Below are 26,521 nucleotides of genomic sequence, written 5' to 3' on the forward strand. Positions count from 1 at the left end.
ATTCACGTAGGTATACTTTGAGGTTGTTTTTACAGAAGATGATAGAAGTAACTGTTTAAGAAATTCCTTTTTAAATTCTATGTTAATTCAGGAAGAAATCTCATTCATCCCATGGGATTTATCTCAAATTATCATATATAACTCCAAAACAATTTCAACTGTTTATACCGATAAATTCAGAATGACATATAACTGCCGCATCCAATTATTACATTTTGATATTCTGAGGTCTGAAAAATTGCCATATATGATTCTTCCAGTGACGTGCGGTGAGCTTTACGGCTGGTGAGGCTGGTGACGTCATCAGCGTGAGCCGCGGTCCCCTTCATGTTGACTCAGGAAGGAGGGGAATGTGATCACGTCAGCCTCCCTCCTGCGCACGTCCCATTCCCCACCTTCCTAAGTCAACATGAAGGGGACCGTGGAGCGCGCTCCGCGGGACAGCAGCTCACGCTCCGCAATCCCCTTCATGTTGACTGAGTCAACATGAAGGGGACCGCAGAGCGCGCTCTGCGGGACCGCGGCTCACACTGCGCGATCCCTCCTCCGCAATCCCTCCAGCCTCCCTCCTGCGCACGTCCCATTCCCCGCCTTCCTAAGTCAACATGAAGGGGACCACAGAGCGTGCTCCGCGGGACCGTGGCTCACGCTCCACGGTCCCCTTCATGTTGACTTAGGAAGGCAGGAATGGGACGTGCGCAGGAGGGAGGCTGAGGCTAGAGGAGCCTCCTGCACACGTGGTCCCATTCCCCTCCTTCCTGACTCCTGAGTCAACATGAAGGGGACCACGGAGCGCTCCCATTCCCGACCACGTGTGCAGAAGGCTCCTCAGCGCCTTTTCCCTTTTCCCTTTTTTTTTTAATTTTCATGATGAGAGCGGTGCGGCTCTGCCTCCCCTGCCTCCCCTGACCGCACATCCCTGGATTCTTCTCACTGGCAGATAACTTACTGACAAAAACATTCATTTGTTTCCTAAATTGACTGTGATTGACTTGTGTTGCCTGCTTGGTTGCACAAAATTAAATATAAAAAACCCATAAAAACTCACAACAGAAGAGAATCAGATAATGTCATGGAATACCTCTGTTAAGTAAGAATGCAGAAATATTCAGGATGTGGAAGGATTTTTTTAAACATAAGATTTCAATCTGACAGGGATTATAATTTAGAAGAAATTTATTTTGTACCTAATAGGTATGGAAAAGTGAAATAATGATACTTGATGCAGAGAATTCAGAGATCAGTGGATAACTGTGCTCGCTTCAGCAGCACATATACTAAAATTGGAATGATACAGAGATCAGTGGATATGAAAAGCCATTATAGGCAAATGAAGTATTATGTCACTTAAAATTTAAATTAGAGTAATCTTTTCAAGTAGTTAATAGAATCTTGTTATGCAAACGTTTCTATGGGACACATTCCATTTGATTCAAGGAGATGCAAAAATGATGGACTGGAAGGGGGGGGGGAAATGCCCCTTCAGTTCTGTTCAGAAAATCCACATCTGCAAATAGAAACATTACACAGGATTCTCACTATTTATTTAGCTGTTTCTATCACGGTCCAGAATAGAGAGCCAGTCTGGGGAAATGGTTATGGCACTAGGCTAGAAACCAGGAGTCGGGATTACAATGTAAACACAAACTCAGCTGGGTGACATGGGGCTAGTCAGAATTTCTCAGTTCTAGGAAGCAGGCAAAGTCAAACCACTTCTGAAATCTTACCAAAAAATTTGAAGGGCAGGCAGTTGCCAGGAGTCAACAAAAAATAATAATAAAATAATAAAATAAAATATAAAACTACAAGACATCACAGCCCATACTAGTTAATCAAGATGGAACAACCACATATAGACAGGCAGAAGTAACTTAACTGTCAGTAGTTGGTGCTGAGAATTTTAGTTGCCATTCTAGTAGCAACCAGAGTAAACCTTCACTCTTTGTCCCTCTATGCTATAAAGGGATGAACTATGAACTTTAACAAGAACCGTGTGAGGACAAGACTAAGTGACTCTCATCTGCGTGACATTTTGCGCATCAAAAGGCACCACTGCCTTTGTACCAGACCGAGCCTATTTGCTGCAGTACAGATCTCAGTTTCACCCTTCACATTAGTGCAGGTAAGTTTTTTTTAAAATTTATTTAAAATACATTGTGAAAACTCAGCTGTCAGTTGATCTTAATGTTATGAAATGAAAAGTATGCCATTTGCAATTAACTTGGCATAAAATAATTCATTTGCATTTAATTGTAATTGTTCAAAGAATGTTCAGAAAAATATTCGGCCCTCCAGCATGTTCACTTCATCCAATCTGGCCCTCTTTGAAAAAAGTTTGGACACCCCTGCTCTATGGAATGTATGGTTTCTATCCATTCATTTAAAAAGAGATTTTCCCTTCCCCACCCCAGTCCCAAAAATCATCTGGTTGTGATAAAATGCCTACAGATTTAGGAAATACAGAGGCGGCACTAAGGCAATTCATGTGGGAAACAAAGCCATTACCGAAGAGATTCCAGAGGGAGTGAGGTGGGGAAGAGGATGGGTGTGAAAAAGATTTTAGTTACCATATTTTTCGTAGTATAAGACGCACTGGAGTATAAGACTCACCAAGTTTTTGAAGAGGCAATTTTTTTTAAAAAGTAAGTAAGTAGATAGAGGGATAGAGATGGAAAGAAAGAGAGAGAAATATAGTAGGGAGGGAGGGAGGGAGAGTAGTTAGGTAGGTAGATAAAGGGATAGAGAAAGAGATAGAGAAATATAGTAGATAGGTAGGGAGAGATAGAGAAATACAGTAGATAGGTAGGTAGGGAGAGAGAGAGAGAGTAGGTAGGTAGGTAGGGAGAGAGAGAGAGTAGGTAGGTAGGAGGATGTTTCCAGGTGTATTTATTCATGTGCTGGACAAAGAAATCACTGACAATCTGCAGCACCTAAGACTTTGTTTCTGCTGGCACAGCACTTAATCAATCTAATTCTAATCAATCATTTTAACTAAAGAGCTTTCTGAAAGGGGGAGGGAATTTTTTGCGCTCTGCAAACCTCCCCAAAACAGGCAGGTTTTTTTTTTTAAAAAGGCATGAATAACCTCATTTCTGCCCTCTCCAGCCCACAGGAGCTCTCTGAAAGCCTCCATAAGGCTATGCACAGCCATTTTGGTGAAGGGGTGGGGCTTCAGGAGGCAAAAAATGCTGTATTCGATGTTTAAGACGCACCCAGATTTTCAACCCCTTTTTGAGGAAAAAAGGTGAGTCTTATACTCTGAAAAATACGGTATATACGAAAATTATTTTGGTAGTAATTTGCAAGATTTTGATAAATTAGCTCACTAGATTTTTCAAAAAATCCAAATGGTACTTGAATTTATAAGTCTCAAAGGAATTGACCATAGTAAAACATGCCCAGTATTTTTTGTGTTCATTATTAGTGTATTGTTTAATCAAACTTGCAGGATAATCTTTTGAAAGATCTTGCCTCAACACTATACCAACAATCCTGGAGCCTGAACAAAAATTCCAGAGTTCATCAAGTACCCATCATTCTGCTACTGAAATTTAATTATTCATAATTAATAGAATCATTACTACATCTGAGCAACACTTTTTGTTCTAGACTGATAAATGTATCTATAATAAATAAATAAGTGACATACCCTCAAAGCTTCAATCACGAGATCTCGTGCTTCCAACTCCCCTTCTAAAATACTCAGAAGCATCCTCAATTCTGATTTGCTGAGGCTGTCCAGATCGAATTCTCTTTTCTGCAAAATAAAAGTAAATAAATGAGGTTCTACGAAGATGTTCCATCTAATGAAGTAGTAAAATAAAATTATTCCTGCAACAAGGTTCATTTATAAGTAAGGTACTCCACAAGAGTCAAGCATATGCACTACAGCAAGCAAGAAACTGAACAATTCCAAAATGATCAAGAAACTGCAATGATTCACCGGGGATTCAGCTCAACTTGAATGTTTTACTTTTTCCTTGTTTATCCATTAATAATTGTGGCTACATACATGCCAATGTATTTGAGAATGTCATATATTATGATGGGTTTGCTTTGACAGCTATCCACCCCACAGTGGAAAGCTTGGATTGATTCATGTCTTACATCTAGCTTTTAATGCTCCTAGAAACAGCAAGTAATCCCACTGCAATAAAACATCAATAAAACTCTCAGTAAATACAGGAGCTAATCTCTGCTCATCTCCCATGTAGGAGAGTCTAAGGCACATATATAATTCAAGTCACACTGTTCCTAAAAGGTAGGTAAGCAGTTTGAGGTTTCCTGGCTACATGAAGATCTCAAAAACCATAACTACTATGAAGCTAAATAGAACCCAAGGTGTTTTTCTACACATTAAAGACATGCCATGTTGGGAAAACACAAGACGTATTGTGGCCATATATTTTGCTTGGTCATTGAAGACAGACATGATTTTGAACTCTTTTAAAATCTCTATGCTAAAAGGTTGGACCTTTTACTACAGACTTTCTATATGGCAGTTTCTGACTTTGGCTTACAGCAAGGAGGAATCCTGGATGGTACTTTACATTTTTATAGTCCCCCAAAGTGCCTATTCCAGAAATATTTATTTAAATATGTAATTACACCATTCTAATTATACAGTCACTCAAGACCGGTCTTAAACTTATTTGTTGAATTGTCTAAATCAGTGATTGGGAAAACAAAACAAAACAAAACAAAAAGAAATCTTGCTCACTAAAACCTTCTGCTTTGTGTGTAAGGTAGTGCATTTTCCATGGGACCTATTTTCTTTATATTAGCAAATATATTCAGAAATCTTGTCTGATTAAGTCTTTATTTTCAAGATGAATATAAGATTTGTAACTGCTAGATTATTCCATTTGCATGTTAAATAAGAATAAAGTTATAACTTGCAATAAAATCAATCCAGTTCCAAGACACTTTGAATGGATTTTTATTTTCTCACTAAGGATATTTATAATTCAATATTCTGAAGAAGAGTTGTTTAAATCTCATATTCATATTGATTGATTTCCTGGTGATTACTTGTTCACATTAGGATCAGACACCATATACAATAATGATTACATTTTATCTATTTGATTTCATCACACATCTTTAAACTTAAATTGTCCACCTGTCCACTGTTGCTCACTACCATTGGGGTTCTTTTTAAATCTATTGATCAAATTTTCTTTTCCTTTTTTATCAGCTTTCTACCAAGCAGGAAAAGATAAATGTTATGGTGAATGTATGGAGCAAACTTTAAGATAGTTAGCCAGGGATTTATTTTCTGTAAAAATTTGGCAGTTCACATTTTAAAACTGCCTAAAAGCATATTTATCAAGAACATCCTTTGAGCAGTCCTTTATGTATGAAATTTGTCTTTTGCCTAACTTTGGGAGTGATATAGCTGTATCTGAATGACATTTAAAAAGACTATTTTTTCAGATTCTGAATTACAAAAGTAGAATAAAAAGTCTCATACAGTTATTATATCTACTTTGTCAGAAAAAAAAATCTTCATGAGAATATTATTAAAGTAAGTGTGGAAATACAGTAATATTTTGGTTAGGATTAGCATTATATACCATGCCAATATCCAGCAAATTGTATTGTAATTATATTTAAATATATTTTTAAATATGAAGGCTTCATAGAGCCAAAGGATCACATATCTGTTGGCAGAATTTTTTTTGGAGAAAACCACATAATAGATATTTGCAAGTTTAGAAAGTTTAAACTCTTGCAAAATATACATTTTCTTTTCAACTAGAGAAAAAAAAGTATGAGCAGATATTTTTCATTAAGTTACTTTTTTTCAATTATAATCTATTGAAAAATATTATTTTGCAATTTTTGATTGGACTTATTTATAATTTATTTGATTTGTATAGCCACCTACCTTACATATGCAATATGGTGATTCATGCAGTGTATGTATGTATGTATGTATATATGTATGTATGTGTATATATATACACATACATACACACATACATAAACACATACATACACACATACATACATAAACGTAAAGGTTCCCCTCATACATATGTGCTACTCGTTCCTGACTTTAGGGGGAGGTGCTCATCTCCATTTCAAAGCCAAAGAGCCAGTGCTGTCCAAAGACGTCTCTGTGGTCATGTGGCCAGCATGACAAAACACTGAAGGTGCACAGAACGCTGTTACCTTTCCACCAACGTGGTCCCTATTTTTCTACTTGCATTTTTTTATGTGCTTTCGAACTGCTAGGTTGGCAGAAGCTGAGACAAGTAACGGGAGCTCACTCTGTTACGCGGCGCTAGGGATTCGAACTGCCGAACTACCGACTTTTCTGATTGGCAAGCTCAGCATCTTAGCCACTGAGCCACCGCATCCCCTTATATATACATACATATGCTCAGGGTGTGTGTGTGTGTGTGTGTGTGTGTGTGTGTGTGTGTGTGTGTGTAATCTCTATAAACAATATAGTCTCATAATGTGAAGCCAGAAGTAAATCTTATTGGCTTGTTCCTATAACTTATTGGCTTGTTCCTATAACTTATTGGCTTGTTCCTTACCTTTACAATTTTAAGATATGTGGATTTCAACTCCCAGCATCCCCCAATCAACATGGCTGGCTGAGCAATCAACATGGTTGGGTAATTCTAGAAGTTGAATCCACATATCTTAAAATTACTAAGATCGAGAAACACAAAACCCAGTCAAATCATCTTACTAGTAATTTTGGCAGCACACTTACCATCATTGGGTCAAACATCACAATTTCTGAAATTCCAGAAATCACCATCCACTTTTTCTGGGAAGTATCTGAATCGCACAAACTTCTGCGTTACAAAAGTCTGCTAAGATTTCATGGCATCATCAGCCCCTTCCCAGCTGGTCATGCAGGAAGTGTGGCTGGGAGAAAGCTAACAATTTCCAGGGTAAAGATGGTGATTATGTAAAAATATCAGAATCATCCAAGATTATTAAGTGGTCCATTCAATATTTGTGACTTTTGGAAGAGTAGAAGGAAATCCAGTGTTTAATCACTTGAGGGAAGGGGAAACATATTTGTCTCTAACATCTTTGCACTGTAATGAGCCATTAGTTTAGAATGTCATTCCTATGTAAAAGAAAGATTGTTTAGTTGTGTGGGAGTTGGTGATGAAATAATTGAAAACAGATCCTTAAAAATATATAGTGCTTCAGAAAGATGGACTCTATAAATTTTCTAAAATTCCGGAAGGAAAATAAAGGCATTCGCATTGTTTGCGTATTTTAAAAGATTCATTTGAAAAATTACATTTCTAAATACAGTTTGATCTTTTAACTTCTATTTTCACTGGAACTTATATGAAATGAAACATTTTAACTCAATTGAAACATTTACCAAATGGAAGAGTTGATGGATAATTTAAAGTTGATTTGCACTAAAAATGTAGATTGAATTGTTTCATCATTTGCAAAGATAAAATTTCACAAGCTTTTTGATTCTAAGGACTAAGTTAATGTCTAGAAACCTAAGTGTACTTAACAGGAAAGTAAATTTTGTTGGTATTGACACATATATATTATCAACTGATAAGGAGGCGAGCCTGTGGCTTAGTGGCTAAGACTCCTGCCTAAGATATAATACAGCCCAGGTTCAAATCCCAGTAAGGGTATGGCTAGCTGAAGAGAGCTAATTAGCTCGAAATAGATCTATACTAGTCTCCCTTTATTTATTTATCAGTACAAATACAACATATATATATCCGACCCGGGCACAGCACAGAGACGGCCTTGGTCGCATTGGTAGATGATCTCTGGAGGGCCAGAGATAGGGTTTGTTCCTCTATCCTGGTCCTATTAGACCTCTCAGTGGCTTTTGATACCATTGACCATGGTATCCTACTGCGCCGGCTGGAGGGGCTGGGGGTAAGGGGCACCGTTTTGCGGTGGTTCTGCTCCTACCTCTCCGACCGGACGCAATGTGCATTGGCAGGGGAGCAGAGGTCGACCCTGAGGCAGCTCACTTGTGGGGTGCCGCAGGGGTCAGTCCTCTTGCCCCTCCTGTTCAACACATATATGAAGCTGCTGGGTGAGATCATCCGTGGTTTTGGGGTGGGATACCATCTGTACGCTGACGATACGCAGCTGTACATTTCCACCCCGAACCACCCCAACGAGGCCGTCAAAATGATGTCCCGGTGTTTGGAAGCCGTACGGGTCTGGATGGGAGACAACAGACTTAAGCTCAACCCCTCCAAGACGGAGTGGCTGTGGCTACCGGCCCCCCGGTTCAACCAGTTGATTCCATCGCTGGCCATTGGGGGCGAGCAACTGGCCCCCGTGGAGCGGGCGCACAATTTGGGTGTCCTCCTAGATGCCTGGCTGTCTATGGATGACCATGTGGCAGCCGTGGCAAGGGGGGCGTTCCACCAGGTTCGCCTGGTGCGCCAATTGCGCCCCCTATTGGACCGGGATGCCCTTCGCGCAGTCACTCATGTGCTGGTGACGTCCCCTCTGGACTACTGCAATGCTCTCTACATGGGGCTCCCCTTGAGATGCACCCGGGGACTACAGTTGGTCCAGAATGCGGCCGCGCGGGCAATTATGGGGGGTACGAGGTACTCCCATGTAACACCTCTCCTGCGCGAGCTGCACTGGCTCCCTGTGGTCTACCGGGTGCATTTCAAGGTGTTGATTACCATCTTTAAAGCGCTCCATGGCACAGGACCTAGTTACCTGCGGGATCGCATCCTGCCCCATACATCCCTGCGACTGATTCGTTCTCACAGAGAGGGACTCCTCCGGGTGCCGTCCACTAAGCAACGCCAGAGGGCGGCGCCCAGGAGTAGGGCCTTCTCTGTGATGGGCCCAGTCCTCTGGAATGACCTCCCCCCCGATATTAGGACCATCACTGATCTCCGCTCCTTCCGCAAGAAACTCAAGACCCACCTGTTCCAACTAGCCGGCCTGGCTTAATTAGAACTTTACCCTCTAATCCCCCTGGCAATTTTAAACTATAAATTTTTACATTTTAGGGTATTTTAATTGGTGTTAATTTTATTGTTACTGCTTTTTAAACTTTGTGGCTATTATTATTATTTATGAATTGTAAAATGTTTTTATGTATAGCTCCTCCGTGCCATATGCTTGTATATTTGATTGTACGCCGCCCCGAGTCCCTTTGTGGAGAGGGAGCGACTTATAAATTGAATAAATATATATATATATATATATATATATATATATATATATATATATATATATATATATATATATATATGCTGGTTTTGTTGTATTCGGGTCTTTTCCTGTGTAAAGTTGAGATTGTCTTTGCAACGTGTCGGCAGGATCGCACCTGCCATTTTCAAGCTGTGGGCTCAAAATGTGGGCTTAAAATGGGAACGGAGCTGCCCGTTCCCATTTTAAGCCCACATTTTGAGCCCACGCTTGAAAATGGCAGGTGCGATCCTGCCGAAACGTTGCAAAGACAATCTCAACTTTACACAGGAAAAGACCCGAATACAACAAAACCAGCATACCTACACCCGTGAAAATCTACGAAAACAAATATATATATATATATATATATATATATATATATATATATATATATATATATATATATATATATATATATATATATATATATATATATATATATATATATATATATATATATATATATATATATATATATATATATATATATATATATATATATATATATATATATATATATATATATATATATATATATATATATATATATATGTATTCATTAATAACCTGATGTCTCCTGGTGACTCCACTGCCAAACCTTACAGACCTGCACAAATGCATCAACAATTTATGACAATATATCTGCACTCACCTGACAATTAAGTCCTGCCCAAGCTATTGATATTGGACAGGGGTTCTAACTGAGATGGCAGATTATGATAATCTTTGATAACTTTTCACTCAGCAGTCTATTCATGCTCAGTAACAATTTTAGCTTCAAGGAGTTTATTGCAGTCATGTACATGGATGGTGACATGTGTTTTATTTACACAGTAATGTAGAGTTTTCTAGTGTAGAGAGGTCTGGGTCAGCTCATTTAATATGATACATTAATGACAGATTGCACATTAGAAATCTGCATCAACATAGCCATTTCAGATGGGTAAAGAGTCTGCATATCCATGAAAAAGCTACATACTTATAGCTACCAAATTTGGACTGTAGAATTCAGACAACTGCATGACATCAAAGAGAGTTTTCCTATTTTCTTTGCTTCCATCTTGTTATTATTTAGAGTAGGGCAAGTTTATTGCAAATTCTCTCCAAAGTCTATTCTGTTATTCTGAATTTCAGAACAGTAGATTTCAGTTGCTTAAAAGGAACAAAAGTATAACTAAAGTTCTTCATTTCTTCTTAAAACTTATTCTTTTGGGGATATTATTTTTTCCTAGTGCTCTCCACCAGGTTCTTTGACAAATCATTTCCAAGACCTCAAAAGTGGCAAAATAAAAGAAGCTGATTTGAAATTGTCAGAATGGGTGGTAGATAAAAGTTCTTGAAAAGGAAAGTAGGTGCATTTATAATAGCTTTTATTTCCTGTGGGAAGGTCTGTTCCTGCTCTTGAGCATCATTAAAAGCTCACCTGTGCTGGGGGAAAAAATCAAAGTATGTTTGCAGCAAGCACTGTGCCAATGTAACACAAGGATAACATCTGTGCCAGAATCAGCCTGCCTAGAAACTTCTAAATATATTAAATTTTTAGCACAGCAAGGTCTTCATAAGAAATCTGAGAATCCTGTGTATAAATCTAGTAGGTTTTAGAAGAAAAATGAAAATGCTCAGTAAGACGTTTTTATACTTCTGCTGGTTCTATTTACATTGTTAAACCATAGTATGAATAATATTAAACAGATATTCTCAAGGTCATTGAACACTTGAAATTGGCTGTTAACAGCTTTGTGCTATCTTGTTATGTTGACAATTAAGTAGAAAAGGGGAGTTTTCTTCCTGCACCGCAGTCATTTTTAAGAACATCAAAAAAGATACTGTGCATTCAGTCAAATCACAGGTCTGTCAAACTCAGTATTTTAATATCTGCTGATGTTTCCCATCTGCAGTTTGTGATAGCCGATCCCAGGTATATACATATATATGCATATGCAACCATTAGCTGTAGCCCCAAATGCATTTCAGTGCATTCTTATCTGAATTGCATGAGTAAGGTTGAGAATAATAGGTGCAGCAACATATTATTTAGGAAACAAGTGCTTATGGTTTACATGCAAGAGCGTGTTTGCTGGTGATTTATATAAAAATCAGATCTGAGTTGCAAAAACCTGGAAAATTGCAGGCTGATAGCCCCATATCTACAGAATATAACCTTTAGGTAGTTATTTGCAAGTATTAAAATAAATCATAAATGGGATACTTAACCCATACCTATCCTACAATTCTTGTGCAGATGCAATTCTGTTCAGTACAAGCTTTCAAACTAAAGCCCTTATTGCTAGTTGACCTAATTAGGTGTTTCAAAGCAAGAGTAAAATCAAAATAGCACATCTGCTTTTCCATGGTGCAACTTTATAATGAATCCAAAATAGGTGTCAGCTTCATTCCCAGTCTGCAAGATGCTTCAAATACACTGTTAGTATACTACCCAAGTGTCAAGGACATCTTTCATAAAATCAAGATGTATTATATACAAAGTCTGTAACTGTACACCTAACATAAATGTGCGATGGCACTGATGGAGGAGGCAATAAGATCACAATATTTTTATCATTTTATTTTGAAAAGAATGAAAAGTCTTGCTTTCTTCTGAAGAACATGGACTACTCTCTGCTGGTTCCATAATTAGGGACTGTATGCATATTATTGCAAGATTCACATGTGCAACCAATTGTATTTAAATAAACCATGAAAACTTATCAAGACTTTCCCAGTGAAGCAAAGTACAAGTGCCATAGAAAAAAGCTTGTTCACCATGTTTTTTGCAAAGGACAACTGCAGGATAGCATGTGTGTGTGTGTGTGTGTGTGTGTGTGTGTGTGTGTGTGTGTGTATGTATGTATGTATATATGTATATTGTATTTGTGCTGATAAATAAATAAAGGGAGACTAGTATAGATCTATTTCAAGCTATTTAGCTCTCATCATGGCTAGTATGGCTAGTACCCTTACTGGGAATCGAACCAGGGCTGTATTGCATATTAGGCCGATGTAATTGCCACTAAGCCACAGGCTCTCTTCCTTATCAGCTAGGCCAGGGTAATAGGTATGTATTTGTGTTACAACCCCTGGTATGCCCAAATATGGGAGGGAGCTCACTACTCCTCCTTTTTGTCCTTCGGCTCATTACAGAAGACCATGCAGGCAGAAAACCATATTTTTATTTTTAATGTTGCCTTTTTATATTTGTGTTGTATTTGTGCTGATAAATAAATAAAGGGAGACTAGTACAGATCTATTTCAAGCTATTTAGCTCTCATCAGCTAGCCATATCCTTACTGGGAATCGAACCAGGGCTGTATTGCATATTAGGCCGATGTAATTGCCACTAAGCCACAGGCTCTCTTCCTTATCAGCTAGGCCAGGGTAATAGGTATGTATTTATTTATTTATCAGCACAAATACAACACAAATATAAAAAGGCAACATTAAAAATAAAAATATGGTTTTCTGCCTGCATGGTCTTCTGTAATGAGCCGAAGGACAGAAAGGGGGAGTAGTGAGCTCCCTCCCATATTTGGGCATACCAGGGGTTGTAACACAAATACATATATATACTAGTCTCCCTTTATTTATTTATCAGCACAAATACAACACACACACACACACACACACATATATGTATACACATACACACACACACATACATACATATTCTCAGCTCAATGTCCCTATGTATGTGTATGTATGTATGTGTGTATGTATGTATATGTGTACACACACGTACACACACATATACACACACACACACATTCTCAGCTCTATATCCCTGTAGTAATGTTTCAGAACTTTGCCAACCTCAAATTACATGGTTTTCAATTCCCAGAATTCTCCAGCTACCATGCTGACTGGGGAGTTCTGGGAGTTGAAGTCCACTTATCTTGAAGTTGCCAAGGTTGAGAGAAATATTGCCTTTAAAATTTGGTCTCTGCTCCTTGTGAATGTGTTGGAAATTGCTGCCATCATATGTGATGTTGCCCCTAAAACTAGTTTCAAAGGGAATTAGACCAATTATTCAGAAAAAACAATAATTGATTCTAATCTAGATTGCTGTGTGTCACCATTTGAATCACAGGCAATATAAATCACTACTACAGAGAACTATCATTTTCTTGCTAATTCTTGTAAAGCTCTAAGTGCATGGAACTGACCACCAGGAGACATAGCACTTAGGACCAGAAATCCCCTTCTTATGTTTCTACATAAAACCACTCCATATTTTGGAGTTCTAGAATATGTCTAGAATTTACTGCGATATAATCAGATCCACGAGAAGGCACCACATGAGAATCTGTAAAATAAGGATGGATTCCCAAGAGGAGATTTGAAAAAAAATAATGCAATTCACAGATCTGTACAGTCTTTGAAAAAGTTAAAATCCAGAAGCACCTGCATTAACTTAATAGTGAATTAATTTACTGTAAACTAATTAGCATCAATTGACAATGCCTATGACTGTAGAAAGCAACAGCTCTGTTATATAATGCTGTGACTGAAACAATCCTTGAGCTATAGCTCACAAGTAGTTTCAGGCAGATTATTATATTCTTATTATAAAATAGAAATCAAGAGAAACAAGCTTCTTGAAAAATCTGTAGCACATAGTACCATCACTGCATACGTATAGTTGCTTGCACATTTTTTGAAACAAATTTCACATGGAGGGCATGTGGAATTAGCACAGTCAAGAACTTTCCCATGCAATGGAGTAATAATTAGCATCGTTGCTACTCAGTAAATATGACTTCATAAATCACATGAAGGTAATCCTATCAGTGCCAGCCAACATGGCCAAGGACCAGTGGACACTGTGGATGCTGAAACCTCTGAAAAACCAAAGGTTGCTCATCTCATGTAAAAATCAGAATCTGTCTTGTAGAAAATCCAGTTACTACTGTATCTCATGATCCACTCTGCTGCAGATTTCCTAATATCTTGTAAAAAGGCACCAGGAAAGCATCCAACCTGTGTTCCTTTTGAGAAGGCGGAATGCGAAACCTGTGCCTGTCTGAACGTCATGGGGACATCAACCCTCCAGGACAGTTTCTGAGATGTTTTTCTGAGAAGGTGTCTTAAGAGCTTCCTGTAGGTGTGAGGGGTGAATCATGGCTTCATGTTTTTCCCTTGTTAGTATTACCATGGAAACAAAGCAGATACTAAGGTTTGCAAACCCCCTCCCACCCACCCCAACTAAGCTTTGCTTAGTTCAGGAAAACATAGATTGGGAAGAATTTTAGCTTCATTCCCAAATATGTCTATTAAAAAGCTTTCCTCTTCACTCCTCTCCCAGTCATAAATTTCCTGCTGACATTCAAAGGCAGAGTTATTTTTCCATAATATTCTATACATTTTCCCCCCAGCAAAAGCCTGCTAACATTGTTGCTAAAACTTACTGGGTTCTGTTTGGTTTTTCCTTTATTAATATGTTCTGAAGCAGGAGCCAGAATAAAACATTGAGGGCTGACAAATTCAAAATGGTATTCTTATCCCAAAACTTTAATAACAAAAGAAGGGTGCTGTCCAACAATTGCTCCCCCCCCCCCCCCGTTTATAACATCATATTGCTAGATTTTGGAGTCTGTAAAAACCAAGTCAAATTTCAGTTCATTTGAAAGCCCAATGGTGGAAAGATAACTGCTAAATTGCAAAACAGTATGAGACCTAGCCAACAGTACAAAATCTACCTATTAATAAAGAAATCAGCTTTTCTTCAATATAAAACACCAGTAACTGTTGTATAGCTCAATCTTATGTACAGTTAATGAGATACAAGTTCTACTCATTGCAATGAGGCTTAGTCCAAGATGTGTCGCCTCTTCCCAGTTTTTTAAAAAAATGCTATTATGACTGGAGCTGGCTCTCTTTTTATGTTAATTTAAAGGCACTAGTTATAAGAATGAAAAGACTTCCTTGATCAAAGCAGCAACCTTTTAGTAGGGAACTGCTTATAAATAGCCTTCCAGGGATAGGATCTAATGATACTTGACTGCTGATAAATTCTCCATTCTTTGGCTCCAAAGGATGGTAAGCCTCTCCAGAACAGATCAGAAGGCTTATACTGGGAGGATGTGGGTGGGTGCATACGCAGGAACATTTCCTTGTACATGTAGAAATTCATTGCCATACCTTGACTTTCTGTATATAAAGTATGTTTCCACTTTCATAGTGCATTGCTAATGTCATCTACATATATGTTTAATTCATTTTGCAATATGGAAAGGGACCTTAGTTTAATTATAGGACACTTTGATCCCAAGTTCAATTACAAGCATTTCCATGCAAGACTCAGAAAGAAATAGTTCTATGTGAAACTATTCCTGCAGACAAAAAGCACTGATAGGTCAGGTGGATTGGACTAGATGGATCATGGGTTTCAATGGCATTTTTCTCTTTTCCTAAATACAGTACTTGAATATTTATTTTATGAAGCTTGCCTGGCTTTAGGTAGGAACAATCCATTCAGCAGGATAACTCTATTGCTATCCCAGAATCTATTCAGCAGATCAGCAATATTTAAATGATTTTAATCAAAATATGTGTATTGTAAAACTAATAAATACAGTGCATTATATTTTTTAAAAAACTTAAAACTGGGATTTCTTTTACATCAGCCCCAGAAATTTTCCCCCAAACAATCAGTATTGTGGATTCCACATTCCAATTTAGTTTCTCAAATCCATGTCTTTAGTACGAATGAATATATACACATCCTGATGTTCCTGTGCTTTGTGCTGGAAATACTGGTGTGACCTACTTTTCTTTTTGAATGTTTTTTTTAATCATCTCATTGCCCTAGAGATTTTGTCTAAAGGTCAAGTTCCATAACCATCTTTTCATCAGATTTCCTCAATTTTCTTCCCCCGCCTTCCCCAAATGTCTTGAGCTACAAGGGCAAGATTTCCAGACCACACAGGAATCTGGGAATCTGCTCTCCAACACATCTGAAGAGAACCAGACTGTGAAAGGCTGCTCTGGGGTTATTTTGTTTTCGTTTTTGCTTTAATTACCGAAAAGAACCAACTGGAGCAAATGCAATAATAATTCCAAAGAACAACCTTAAATGGAGGGATAAAACCTCACTTTCTGCTACTTTCCTTCAAAGAGTGCTAGTGAGAAATACCTTTTCCAACTTATGGACAAGCAACACATGCTGCTCAGCTGACAAGGGGTTTTTGATTTACAGCTGTCTAGAGAATAATCAAAGCATGGATTTTTCTCTGCAGTTCCATAGAATTGCCACCAGATTATATCAGCTAAACAAGTGAACTAGAAATTGAAGGAAGAATTATAGAATTATTAAGGGCATGCCTAGAACATTGGGGTGGGGTGGGGATGGAGAAGGGGTATTGGATGGGAAAGACTACCAAGCTGAATATTTGATGAAGTGACAAAGCCTAATAATATCTGTATTTGGGGGGATTTTGAAAGAGCTTGTATTCTCGTGAGAGAAAGCCCCGAGCAAAGATAGGAAAAAAAGATAGATCATTCCAGATCTGCCACTTTGAAATGTGTGCCTGACGTTATATGGGGAAAAGAAGAAAGGACAGCCCGAGCAGGCTGATTCCCCGTCAGTCTTCAGTGAGCGCCCTCCGTCCTGTTAAACGTATCCTTCCCAATTTGGAGCGATCCTCATTCGAAAAAGCTAGGGATTGAAAGGCAACGCCGCGCTCCAAAATCTGGAAGGCTTCGCACAATACCCCAGGCTTGGCGGGGCGGGAAAGGCAACTCGAATGGAAAGCGGAGGCAGGGCGATCATCAACCCCAGAAGGGACAGTAGTGTGAGCTCCTTGAGACGCTCCGATAACCCATCCACCCCGGGGGCACGGCAGGTTGTGGACGTCGATGGCAGCGTCCCACTGGAAAGTAGGAGGTCGCGTTGCCAGACCTACTAGAGAGCAGCAGAGAAACAATGGGAAGCCGCCTGGGAGAAAGAAAGAAAGTCTCACAGCCTAACCCTTTTCTCACCGGCCGCCCTTAGATCGAAAGACACCCGAAGCAGGGTGGTTGGAGGGGTCCCTGGTCCCCGCCCATATTTCCCCGAGCGCGCTCTCTGCCCCCCAAGCATGCTGCAGTGGCCAGGATCGGCTCCGGGCAGGGTTCCGCGCCCATCCTCTTATCTTGCCGAGATCGAAGCCGGGGGGGGGGGGACAGTCCTGGGACTGCGGAACTCCCGCTCAGCGTTCTCCGAGGCTTCCCCTCCCCAAAAGCGCAGGAGGCAGAACGCCCTCCGGGGACGGTGCGAGCTAAGCCGGCGCGCTGTCTCCCTCAGCCCCTTCTGGGCCCCGCGCGCCTTCCCTCGCTCCCTGCGCTCTGCCTCCCCAGCCCCGCACGCCGGGCGCCAAGGCTCCGGACACCGTCTCCCGTCCCTTCCAAGCCTGCCCTGCCTCGGCCGAGCGGGGCTCGCCTCCCCGCAGGGCTACGCGCGCTGCTTCGCCTACCGCTGCCATTGGATCCTCGCGGCCGCTGGAGCCGGGCTCCCCTCTTGTTCCCTCCGTCGCCATTTTCCCACTGGCAAAGCGAGCCCCGACTCCGGGCAGAGGAGAACGGCGCCGAACCGAGCGAACGACGGCGGCCCCCGCAGCAGCAACAGCAGCGGCACCCTCCGCCGCCGCTTAACTCCTTCGGCCCCAGCGCGGAGCGCCTCCCTCCGGCCCCGAGATCCGAGCTGCAGCCCGGGAGGTGGAGCCGTTGATGTGTATTTTCCGTCCTGGTGTTTTTTCACTATTGCTTTCATTTGAAATGGCCTCTTGGATGTCGGATAATATTATCCCCATGTCGGATGTTGTGGGCTTATATTACATGCCGCCTTGAGCAGAAGGACTTAAAAGGCAGCTACGGAACGGAAGACTGCGGGGCTGGCATGGTTAAGTCAGCAAAACAATGCTGACATAACACTTGCCAGTCCGTGTCCATTCAGAAGCACTAGATGCCAACGGCTGCTGTCCTGATTCTGCGTGTGCAGCCTATCATAAACCGAGGGACTTGTTTATCCCACTATCTTTGCTTCCTTTTCATTAGCTGGCGAACCACCGTGTCAGCCACCACAGTAGAAACCATTTGGGTCTTTCTAAGTAAATGGTGCCTCATCTCTCGGTTCCTTCTTGAGCTATGTTTCCCTTCTGACACCTCATTTTGTTGTAGTTCAGACTTAAAACATTTTAACATAATATCATCGGAAATCAGAAACATCACTTTTACTGACCCCTTTCCCTTCCCCCTTTCCTTCCCTTTCCTTATACAGACAACAAGTGTAGCCATTCAGAGCCCTCCATTTTCTGTTTGGAACATAATGATCCCATGATTATACTATTTCAGCTTCATGTTAAACGAGGATGGACCATAGTGTTAAATCTTAGTAAATCTGGTTAAGCCATGGAAAGCTCTAATGTTTCCATTGTAGATCACCCCATAAATTTACCAGCTGCTGGTTGTCCAAAGGTGCTTTTCCAAAAAGCAGCCTACAAGAATGGATGAGTGTTTATAGCAGGGCGCTGTTTACACAGAGCTAGAGTAGAAATGCTTGAGGAATAGAAAGAAAACATTTTGTGCTAGAAGAAGTATAGCTATCTCGCCTGTACAAATCAGCACATGCTTTCACTGTCCAACTTGATAATAGATAAAACTGACCAGAGACTAAAGGGGCCATGCTTACAGAACTCTGAAGCATCCAGAAAGTGTCTCTGATCCCATGCAGGACTGAGCATTCTACTTTGCCTCCAACAGGAGACACATACCTTGTAAATCTTGTTAGATGGGTGGGTGTGGAAAGGGCAGGGGAAGACACCAGTTTATTGAAGCCTGTCTTGGTTGAGGATGAATTGCAGGCCAAATCATAAAGATGTGACAGACAGAAGATGCTCATAGGACATATTTGTACCATGTTAAGTTATACCCTGTTTCTCCGAAAATAAGACCTGCCTGAAAATATTGCAACACAGCAGCAGCCATGAGGTGACCATACTCGCCACCTCCTGCCCCTCACAAATGATAAGGCCTCCCCAAAAAGAAGGCCAAGTGCTTATGTTTTAATGGGGGCAGGGGGATCCTGCCTTATTTTCAGGGAAACATGGTAGGTAGAAAAGATACTTAATATCCAATGATATATTGCCTCTCTGAGGATTCCCAACAGCTAGATATACAAACTGATACACAAGGATTTAGTGATCCTGTCTGGCATTTTCTGAGAGTTTCTTTTCTTTTTCAAGGTGATTAAGACAGATTTTTTCTGTATGCTCGACTCAAATTGGTTGGCCCTCAAGAATCTTAGCATCCAAAGTGCCAAGCTATGTAAAGTGGACTGTAACAAAACAACTGATTTTGGAAATAATATGAGGAAGTTTGCTAACTCTCCAACCTCCAGGGCTGGTCCAGAGAATTTTGCTGCTTGAGGTCAAGATAGTGGATTCTCAAAAAAAAAAAAAAGAGTTTTGACACTTGTGTTCAAAAAACACTAAAAGAAGCAGGCAGTACCATGGAAAATCAATGTAACCAACTTAGAGGTATTGTCACTAAACCTATTTAAGCAGCCATACGTTCTACTTGTTTCCTCACTGCCACTGAACTAGAGGTGGCCCGAAGAGCCATAGTAACATAAACAATTCACTTGGTTGTTAATAATAAACTGTGCCTTAGTTAGGAATTAGTGTGGTGTGCGTTTATATAGAAAAAACCCACAAAGGCAAGAAGCACAAAGGCTGCTAATTCACTTGGCAAAGTCACTACACAAACATTCACTTTCAGTAGAAATTCCTGATTTTAGAATTATTGGCTTTCTCTTGGAAATTTTGGAATTTGGGCAATGCCTTTTCTATATCATTCAGGCCCAGGATTAAATTTCAGTCTAGATGTGATACTGAAAAACATTAAATTTAACTATGCCTTACAAAGCACAGTGTCTTTGTGAATACTACTTTGTATGTCACAGACTAATCGAATATATCAGAATAAAAACAATAATATAAAATATAGGACAATTTTATTCAATGAACAGAAGGACTGAACCAGTGGTGAAATTCAATTTTTTTTTACTACCGTTTTTGTAGGCGTGGCTTGGTGGGCATGACAGGGGAAGGATACTGCAAAATCTCCATTCCCACCCCACTCTCAGGCCAGCCAGAAGTGGTATTTGCCAGTTCTCCGAACTACTCAAAATTTCTGCTACCGGTTCTCCAGAACCTGTCAGAACCTGCTGAATTTCACCCCTGAACCGAACTAAGATAACATTAAAAGGAGGTAAAAGCAATCCATAAAATCTATGCAATACTCTGCTTGACAAAGTATAATCCAAGCCCAATCTAAAATGAATTTCCCATTAGACAAGAATGAATTCAGCAGGCTGCAAATGCAAAATTAACCACAGTATGTGTCATCTTAGGATCTCTATCTGCCAGAAGGAGAATCTGATAAAAATCATTTAGTAGTCTGGAGAGTGGTCTGATGTGGAATATTAAGAGCTCACTCCCCTTATCTCTGTAGGAGATACAATAGAGTAATATATGAGTCAATAGTTTGATGTTCACAGTCTGACAGGCACTCATCCTTTTTGCGCAAGGGTTTTTCTGAAACCTGCCTTCCAGTACAGCTGACGGAAGAGGGTCCTTTGCTTTCCAAGGACTGTGGATATCACAACACAAGAAATGACACATTGCTTTATTGCAGCACAAATAATATCTTATTTTCTCCCCACTTCTAGTTTGGAGTGTGCCCCATTGTTTGGAAGAATTATAAGTGATCCCCAGGGCTAAAGGAGAAGTGTATCACACATGCAAAGCTTTTATCTAATGAAAATAGACTGATCAAAAAAATGTCACAATGTAAATACCATCAAATCAGTATTAGCAAAATATAAATGTAGAAGTGATGTTAAAAAGGTATGGAGAACAGAAATGTCTTTTGTACCAAACAACATTAATGAACGGACCAGGTGGCAACCATCATAACTGAGGTTAAAAGTAAAAGTCAACGTTGAGTAGAGTTCAGTTCTTTCCGAGTTCACAAATACATGAATATAGTTTTCTTGGCTGCAAAATGATCAACTGGTTGCTATCACTTAGTGAAGTAAGAAGCCACCACTAAAAGGGTCATCTCCTTTGAACTTCAGATTAAGGAGACATTTGGAGTAAAATTAGCATTGAGGTTTCATGTTCATTTCATGGAAAAGCAGTCTATCAGATTTGGATGGATACTATTAATTTATATATTATAATTCTGTGAGTGTTTTTCACATTACCATACCTTCTCAGAATACAAGGTATGTTTGAGCCAAGGTATGCAGTTCCATAGCTTGTTGTGGATTTCTACAAATAATTACATAACAGTAATACTAGGACCTATATATTATTATTTATTGTTCTTTGCTTGATTAAATACCAGCTTTTCTTCAGGAGCTAAAGTCACAATGTCTGTTCTATTATTTTTTCTCATAACAACAAACCTTTGAGGCAGGTTGGGTTGAGAGACAGTGACTGACATACCATCATCCTCTATATCTTTTTTTATTTCAGAGAAAGCCATTTTCCAATCTGTCTAAAATTAACATTAAAAGACTAGACAAACCAGCAGGATTTTAGCTAAATTCTAGCTAGAAAATTTGCTTCTAATATATGAGCCAAATGTTTGAATTTATTTAACTTGTTTTTGCAACAGAAACGATCAAAGGCATATTATCTACAGATGAGAAGAGAATTTTCTATGTCAATGCATTATTTTAATAGGATCTTTTTAGATCATGCAAACACTTGGTAGGTTTGTATAGAATATGGATGAGGAATCTGCATCTTTTATTAAAATCCGGGTTACATCAGATAGTCAGGGATGATACAAGTTACAGTCTCATATGCTGAGCCTCTAGAGCCTCTAGAAGAAATTCCTATCAAATTTAGTTAAGTCAGTTCCCAAGAAAATGGCTGTGTTTGCATGAAAGACCCACAATGAAATATGATTTATTCAATCCATTTTTCAGTTTGTGCAACAAACTGAACAATAAATTAATCATTTGTGCAACAAATAGGAAAAGAAAAAAACAGATTCTGGAAAGCAGTGAATCCATTAACTAAGGATATTTAATTTTAATTACATATATAAATTACACAGTTATGTCTGTTACTATGTAGTTGCCAACTCACCAGTACCTGCTTAAAAAGGAAGCATATTAAGTAGAATCTGTGAGCTGATTCAGAGCTCAATTAAATTCTCTTGCTCTAGTGTTTAATGAAGAAATTTATCAAGCTAGCCTTCCATCTAGGAAATTAATGCTGCAATTCTCTACATACCAATAAAGATTTTTGGTTATATCTCAATATTTCAGACTTTTTGTACACAGAAGATGAATAAGTAAACCATCATGTGAAATCTAATAATGTTTCACTCAAACACATGCAATTTTTAATAATTGTTATATTCTGGGAAGAAGTCATATTGTTAATTTAGGTTTTAAGGTTTTAATATTTTCAGATACTCATATTCTTTTAAATTTCGTACAGTATCTGCTACATGGAAATTGAGGGCTGTACAACACTTGAAAAATATCCACTACTTTCTTGCTGCTAAGAGACGTAATGTTTTTTCAGAATTGGAAAGAAAAAATTAATTAGTAATCCTTTGCTTTTTTTGTGAACTCTCCCCCTCCCCCAAAATGAAGGCGATCTCTCACATACCTACTGTACATTATTCTTATTCTTTTTTTCCCTTTTCCTCTTTTTTCTGCTTAATTAAAAACAAAATAAAAATGTTTAGTCATGGTTTACTTTAGTCACGATTTAGTTTTATCAAGCCATTCTGAATTGGTTCTCATGGGTCAAGTACTGAAGGCCTGAAGAGAAGAATTAAAATTTGAAAACAGTAAGCAACTGGGGAAGACATACAAAGAAAGAATTGAGGGCATTCACCTCCTCAGTAAAGGGGTTACCACATTTCACTAAACCTTGTTTTACAGAGATTGGCTGCATAACAATTATGATTTCAAAACACAGTGACTGTCTCAGCAGGTGTATGGAAGAGGGTAGGTTAGTATCAGCAATGTAGAAACATAGCATTTTAGTTTATAAGAGATTGTGGAAGGTGTAGTAATCACCTCAGTTATCAAATTAACCTAACCTAATTAATGTAATAATAGTTGATGATAACTTACATGTAATTTCATGCCTAACCTCACAGGAAGAAACATTGGTGATGTTAAACTTCTTTGAGAATCACTGTGCCTGCAACAAGAAAGAAAGACACAGCTCCATTCAAGGCAGGAAGTACCCCCAAGTTGCACTATTTGTAGATATACCCATTGTAGGAAGTTATCACCCAGCCCTCTCCCAGAAAAATGAAATATCCTAGGAAATATTGATAAGGCAGAATATTATATTTTCCTGGATGTGAAAAAGGGAGAAACACATTTTAAACACAGAGTAAATTCCTACAGCTTCCAGCCCATCCCCACTTTATCAATGGGCCATTAAGAAGGCCAAGCTAGTCCACTTTACATAATAAAGAGTTCTCCCCTTCAGCTCCAGGGGGGATGGCAATGAAGGCAGGATAATATTGCCTTTTACTCAACTGACCACATGGCATCTAAACTCAATCAAACCTGGATTCAAAACAGCCTAGAGGGTTGCCCTTGCATGGGCCCATGTGAGTCTGGCAACCAATCAGAATACATTTCTTACACAGGAACAGGAAACAGATAGGTGGGGGGAGGGAACCTTGTTCTCATGTTTTTCAGCCCTAGAAGATTGTACTCTTCAGGTGAGTGTAGATTTTTTTTTCCCTTTGGGGGGAGGAGGAGAGTGTTGCCTTGTGTGTGCATGTATGAAATGAAGGAAATTCCTACTAAAGGTTTGCCTTCAACCTGAGTAAAAACCCTCTGCACATTTTTCTGACCAACCTACTCTTATTAGTCCTAAAGTAAAAACCTGGCCTCCAGAAGGCAGTTTTGATTTAGATTTTGTCAACAAATTTGCTGATTTTCTGGCCACCATCAGATGAATCAAGGGCCCCACCCAGATGCAAACGATGTGTTAATGAAAGTCTCCATACATCTTGGTCTTTAAAACTATGCCAGAAATTGCTGGGATATCAAGATAGAATTTGGATCTTTAAAAATTAGCCAGCACAGCTGGCAGGTCCAAATTAGAAACGAACACCCCAGGGCAGAGACAGGCATTAACAATCTAGTGCGTGATCATATCCAGACCTGGAGGGAAGTTGAGATCCTTTAATAATAGAAAATGGAGCTCATTGGCTTATGTACAGCTCCCTGAAGTAATTGTAATAACTGCCTTGCATGAAGAAAGAATGAAATGGGATTTTTGTATGTGAAATTAATGATTGCAGTGCAAATGTGAGTATGTTGATGGTAAAGTTGGTATGAATGTAGTTTGATTCCCTTTCATATAAAGAAGCAGTCAGTTACAAGGTTGTTTAATGGTATGTGTGTGTATGCATGTGTGTTATCATTTCCAAACCTGAAGGGAGGGTGAGATCCTCTAATAAAAGAAAATGAAGCTTGGTGGCTTGTGAAAAAAAAAAAGCTTCCTGAAATACCTATGATTGTTTGGCATGAGCAAGCATGAAGGTCTGATTGCAGTATGAATGTGAGTATATGTCCCCCATGCCCCAGGGAGTGATAAGTGAATGGATCCAGAGATCCACGTGATTGCCTGTGTGAATTCCCCCCCCCCCCCCCAATCTTCCTTCTGGGTCATTCTTTGGAGGGAAGTAGGAAAGGCGGGGAGAATGAGTGTCTGCTCATTTTTACCATGAGTGTGTGTATGAAACGCCCCAGTGATACCTGTGAATGCCTCTGGGCATCCCCCCTCCTTCTTTCCCTCCTTCCTTTTGGGTCAGTAAAGGAGGCTAAATTTTTTCTCCTCACTTTAACCACATTTTTTTCCTCTCTCTTCTGAGAAATTTGGAGTAAATGGGTGATCTGCTCCGCTTACCTTTCACTATTGTGATCTTTTATCTGCATATAACAATTATGCAGTTACATTTCTTTGCTCTGAATACAATTTTGATTTTTTTTTCTTGAAATTTTTGAGGTTTAAAATGCTTAATTAAACCTATAAAAAGGAATGATTTTGAGATATTTTGCTTACATTTGTAAATGTTTTAACATACTTAATGAGAATTTGCTTCCATCTGAATGGAATTTGATATTTTGGAGTGTTGACTCAAAGTACCTTTTTTTTTTAAATTGCATTTTTTTTAAAAAGCTGTTCTTCTTACATCCCTCTTTTACACCTGAGTGCATTTTTAAACGCTTATGAGTCAAGGTGCTCTACCCTATGAGATTTTGTTTGTTTGTTTGTTTGCAACACAAGTTGTCCGTCTTGGAAATTTACTCATCTTACTGCAAAAGTGTTTCAATCATACAGGCAGTGGGAATGTCATGTTCCATGAAATTTACATCGTCTACCTCCTGAAATAATGTTTGGATTTCCACACTTGGACAGAATGGGTGATATTCCACAACATGAGACTAAAGATATGTCTGTAAAGAACTGTATTCTTGGCCTCTCCTCTTTTTTTTTTTTACCTCAGAAACAAAGGACTGCTAGCTCAAACCATAACTCTCAATTTGCTGCTGGTGATTGCGTGCTGATAAAACCTGACATGAGGAAAAAAACTTAGCCAAGCCTGGGACAGACTGCCAAGACTGACTGACCAGCCTTACCACCAAACCAAGCATGCCACCCTAGCAGACATGAAAGAACCCTGAAGGAGATGAAGAAGTAAAGACCAAAAGACTTTTCAATTCCCAGAAGACAGCTGAAAAGATTATGGGGAGGGTGGAATTTGATAAGTTTTCTTTCTCTGTTTCATTCACAGAAATTTATTATGCTTTCTTCCTTGCCTCATTTATATTGTAATCAGTTTAATGTATTCATGTAAGAATTGTATTTGAGAATGGCTAGCACAGCAAGTTCTGAACACCTTAGATTTCTGGCTGGTGGGAGGGAAATTTTGTCCAAAATGTCTGTATTTTCTGTATTGTAGAAGCAGCTACACACACACACACACACACACACACACACACAAAGAGAGAGGGAGAGAGAGAGTCCCCATTCAGAATTAGATTGAAACTATCTCCTTGACTTAACTCCACAAAGCTTTTCCTAGGTTGATTTTGCCCTTGCACAAAAGCAGATATCTCCCTTTTAATCCCATGGGGGAGGGTCAGTTCCCCTCAGGCAATTCCCCCACTTGAAGAGTAGCAGAAAGGATCTTCAAAACTCAAACCCTGACAGTGACTCCCCCCCCCCAAAAAAAATGATGTTGCCCAGTAAAGCAGGACATGTTGCACTGGTGGTCTCTGATAGGAGTCCCTGGGCTCATTGTG

General features: G+C 39.4%; 1 protein-coding gene across 1 annotated transcript in view; it reads right to left on the minus strand.

Moving 5' to 3' along the window:
• The window catches only part of CTTNBP2 (cortactin binding protein 2), a 135,350-nt gene extending 117,332 nt beyond the window's left edge, over window positions 1–18,018 (minus strand). Inside the window, exons 1-2 of the mRNA XM_081957094.1 lie at window positions 17,631–18,018; window positions 3,650–3,757 (exon numbers count right to left, since the gene is read on the minus strand). Coding sequence (XP_081813220.1) covers window positions 3,650–3,757; window positions 17,631–17,693 — 171 coding nt within the window. The 5' untranslated portion in view covers window positions 17,694–18,018. The remainder of the gene's footprint in view (window positions 1–3,649; window positions 3,758–17,630) is intronic.
• Window positions 18,019–26,521: the final 8,503 nt, after the last annotated feature.

The sequence above is a fragment of the Natrix helvetica genome (genome assembly GCF_964273705.1).
Source record: "Natrix helvetica genome assembly, chromosome: 6".
Taxonomy (NCBI): Eukaryota; Metazoa; Chordata; class Lepidosauria; order Squamata; family Natricidae; genus Natrix; species Natrix helvetica.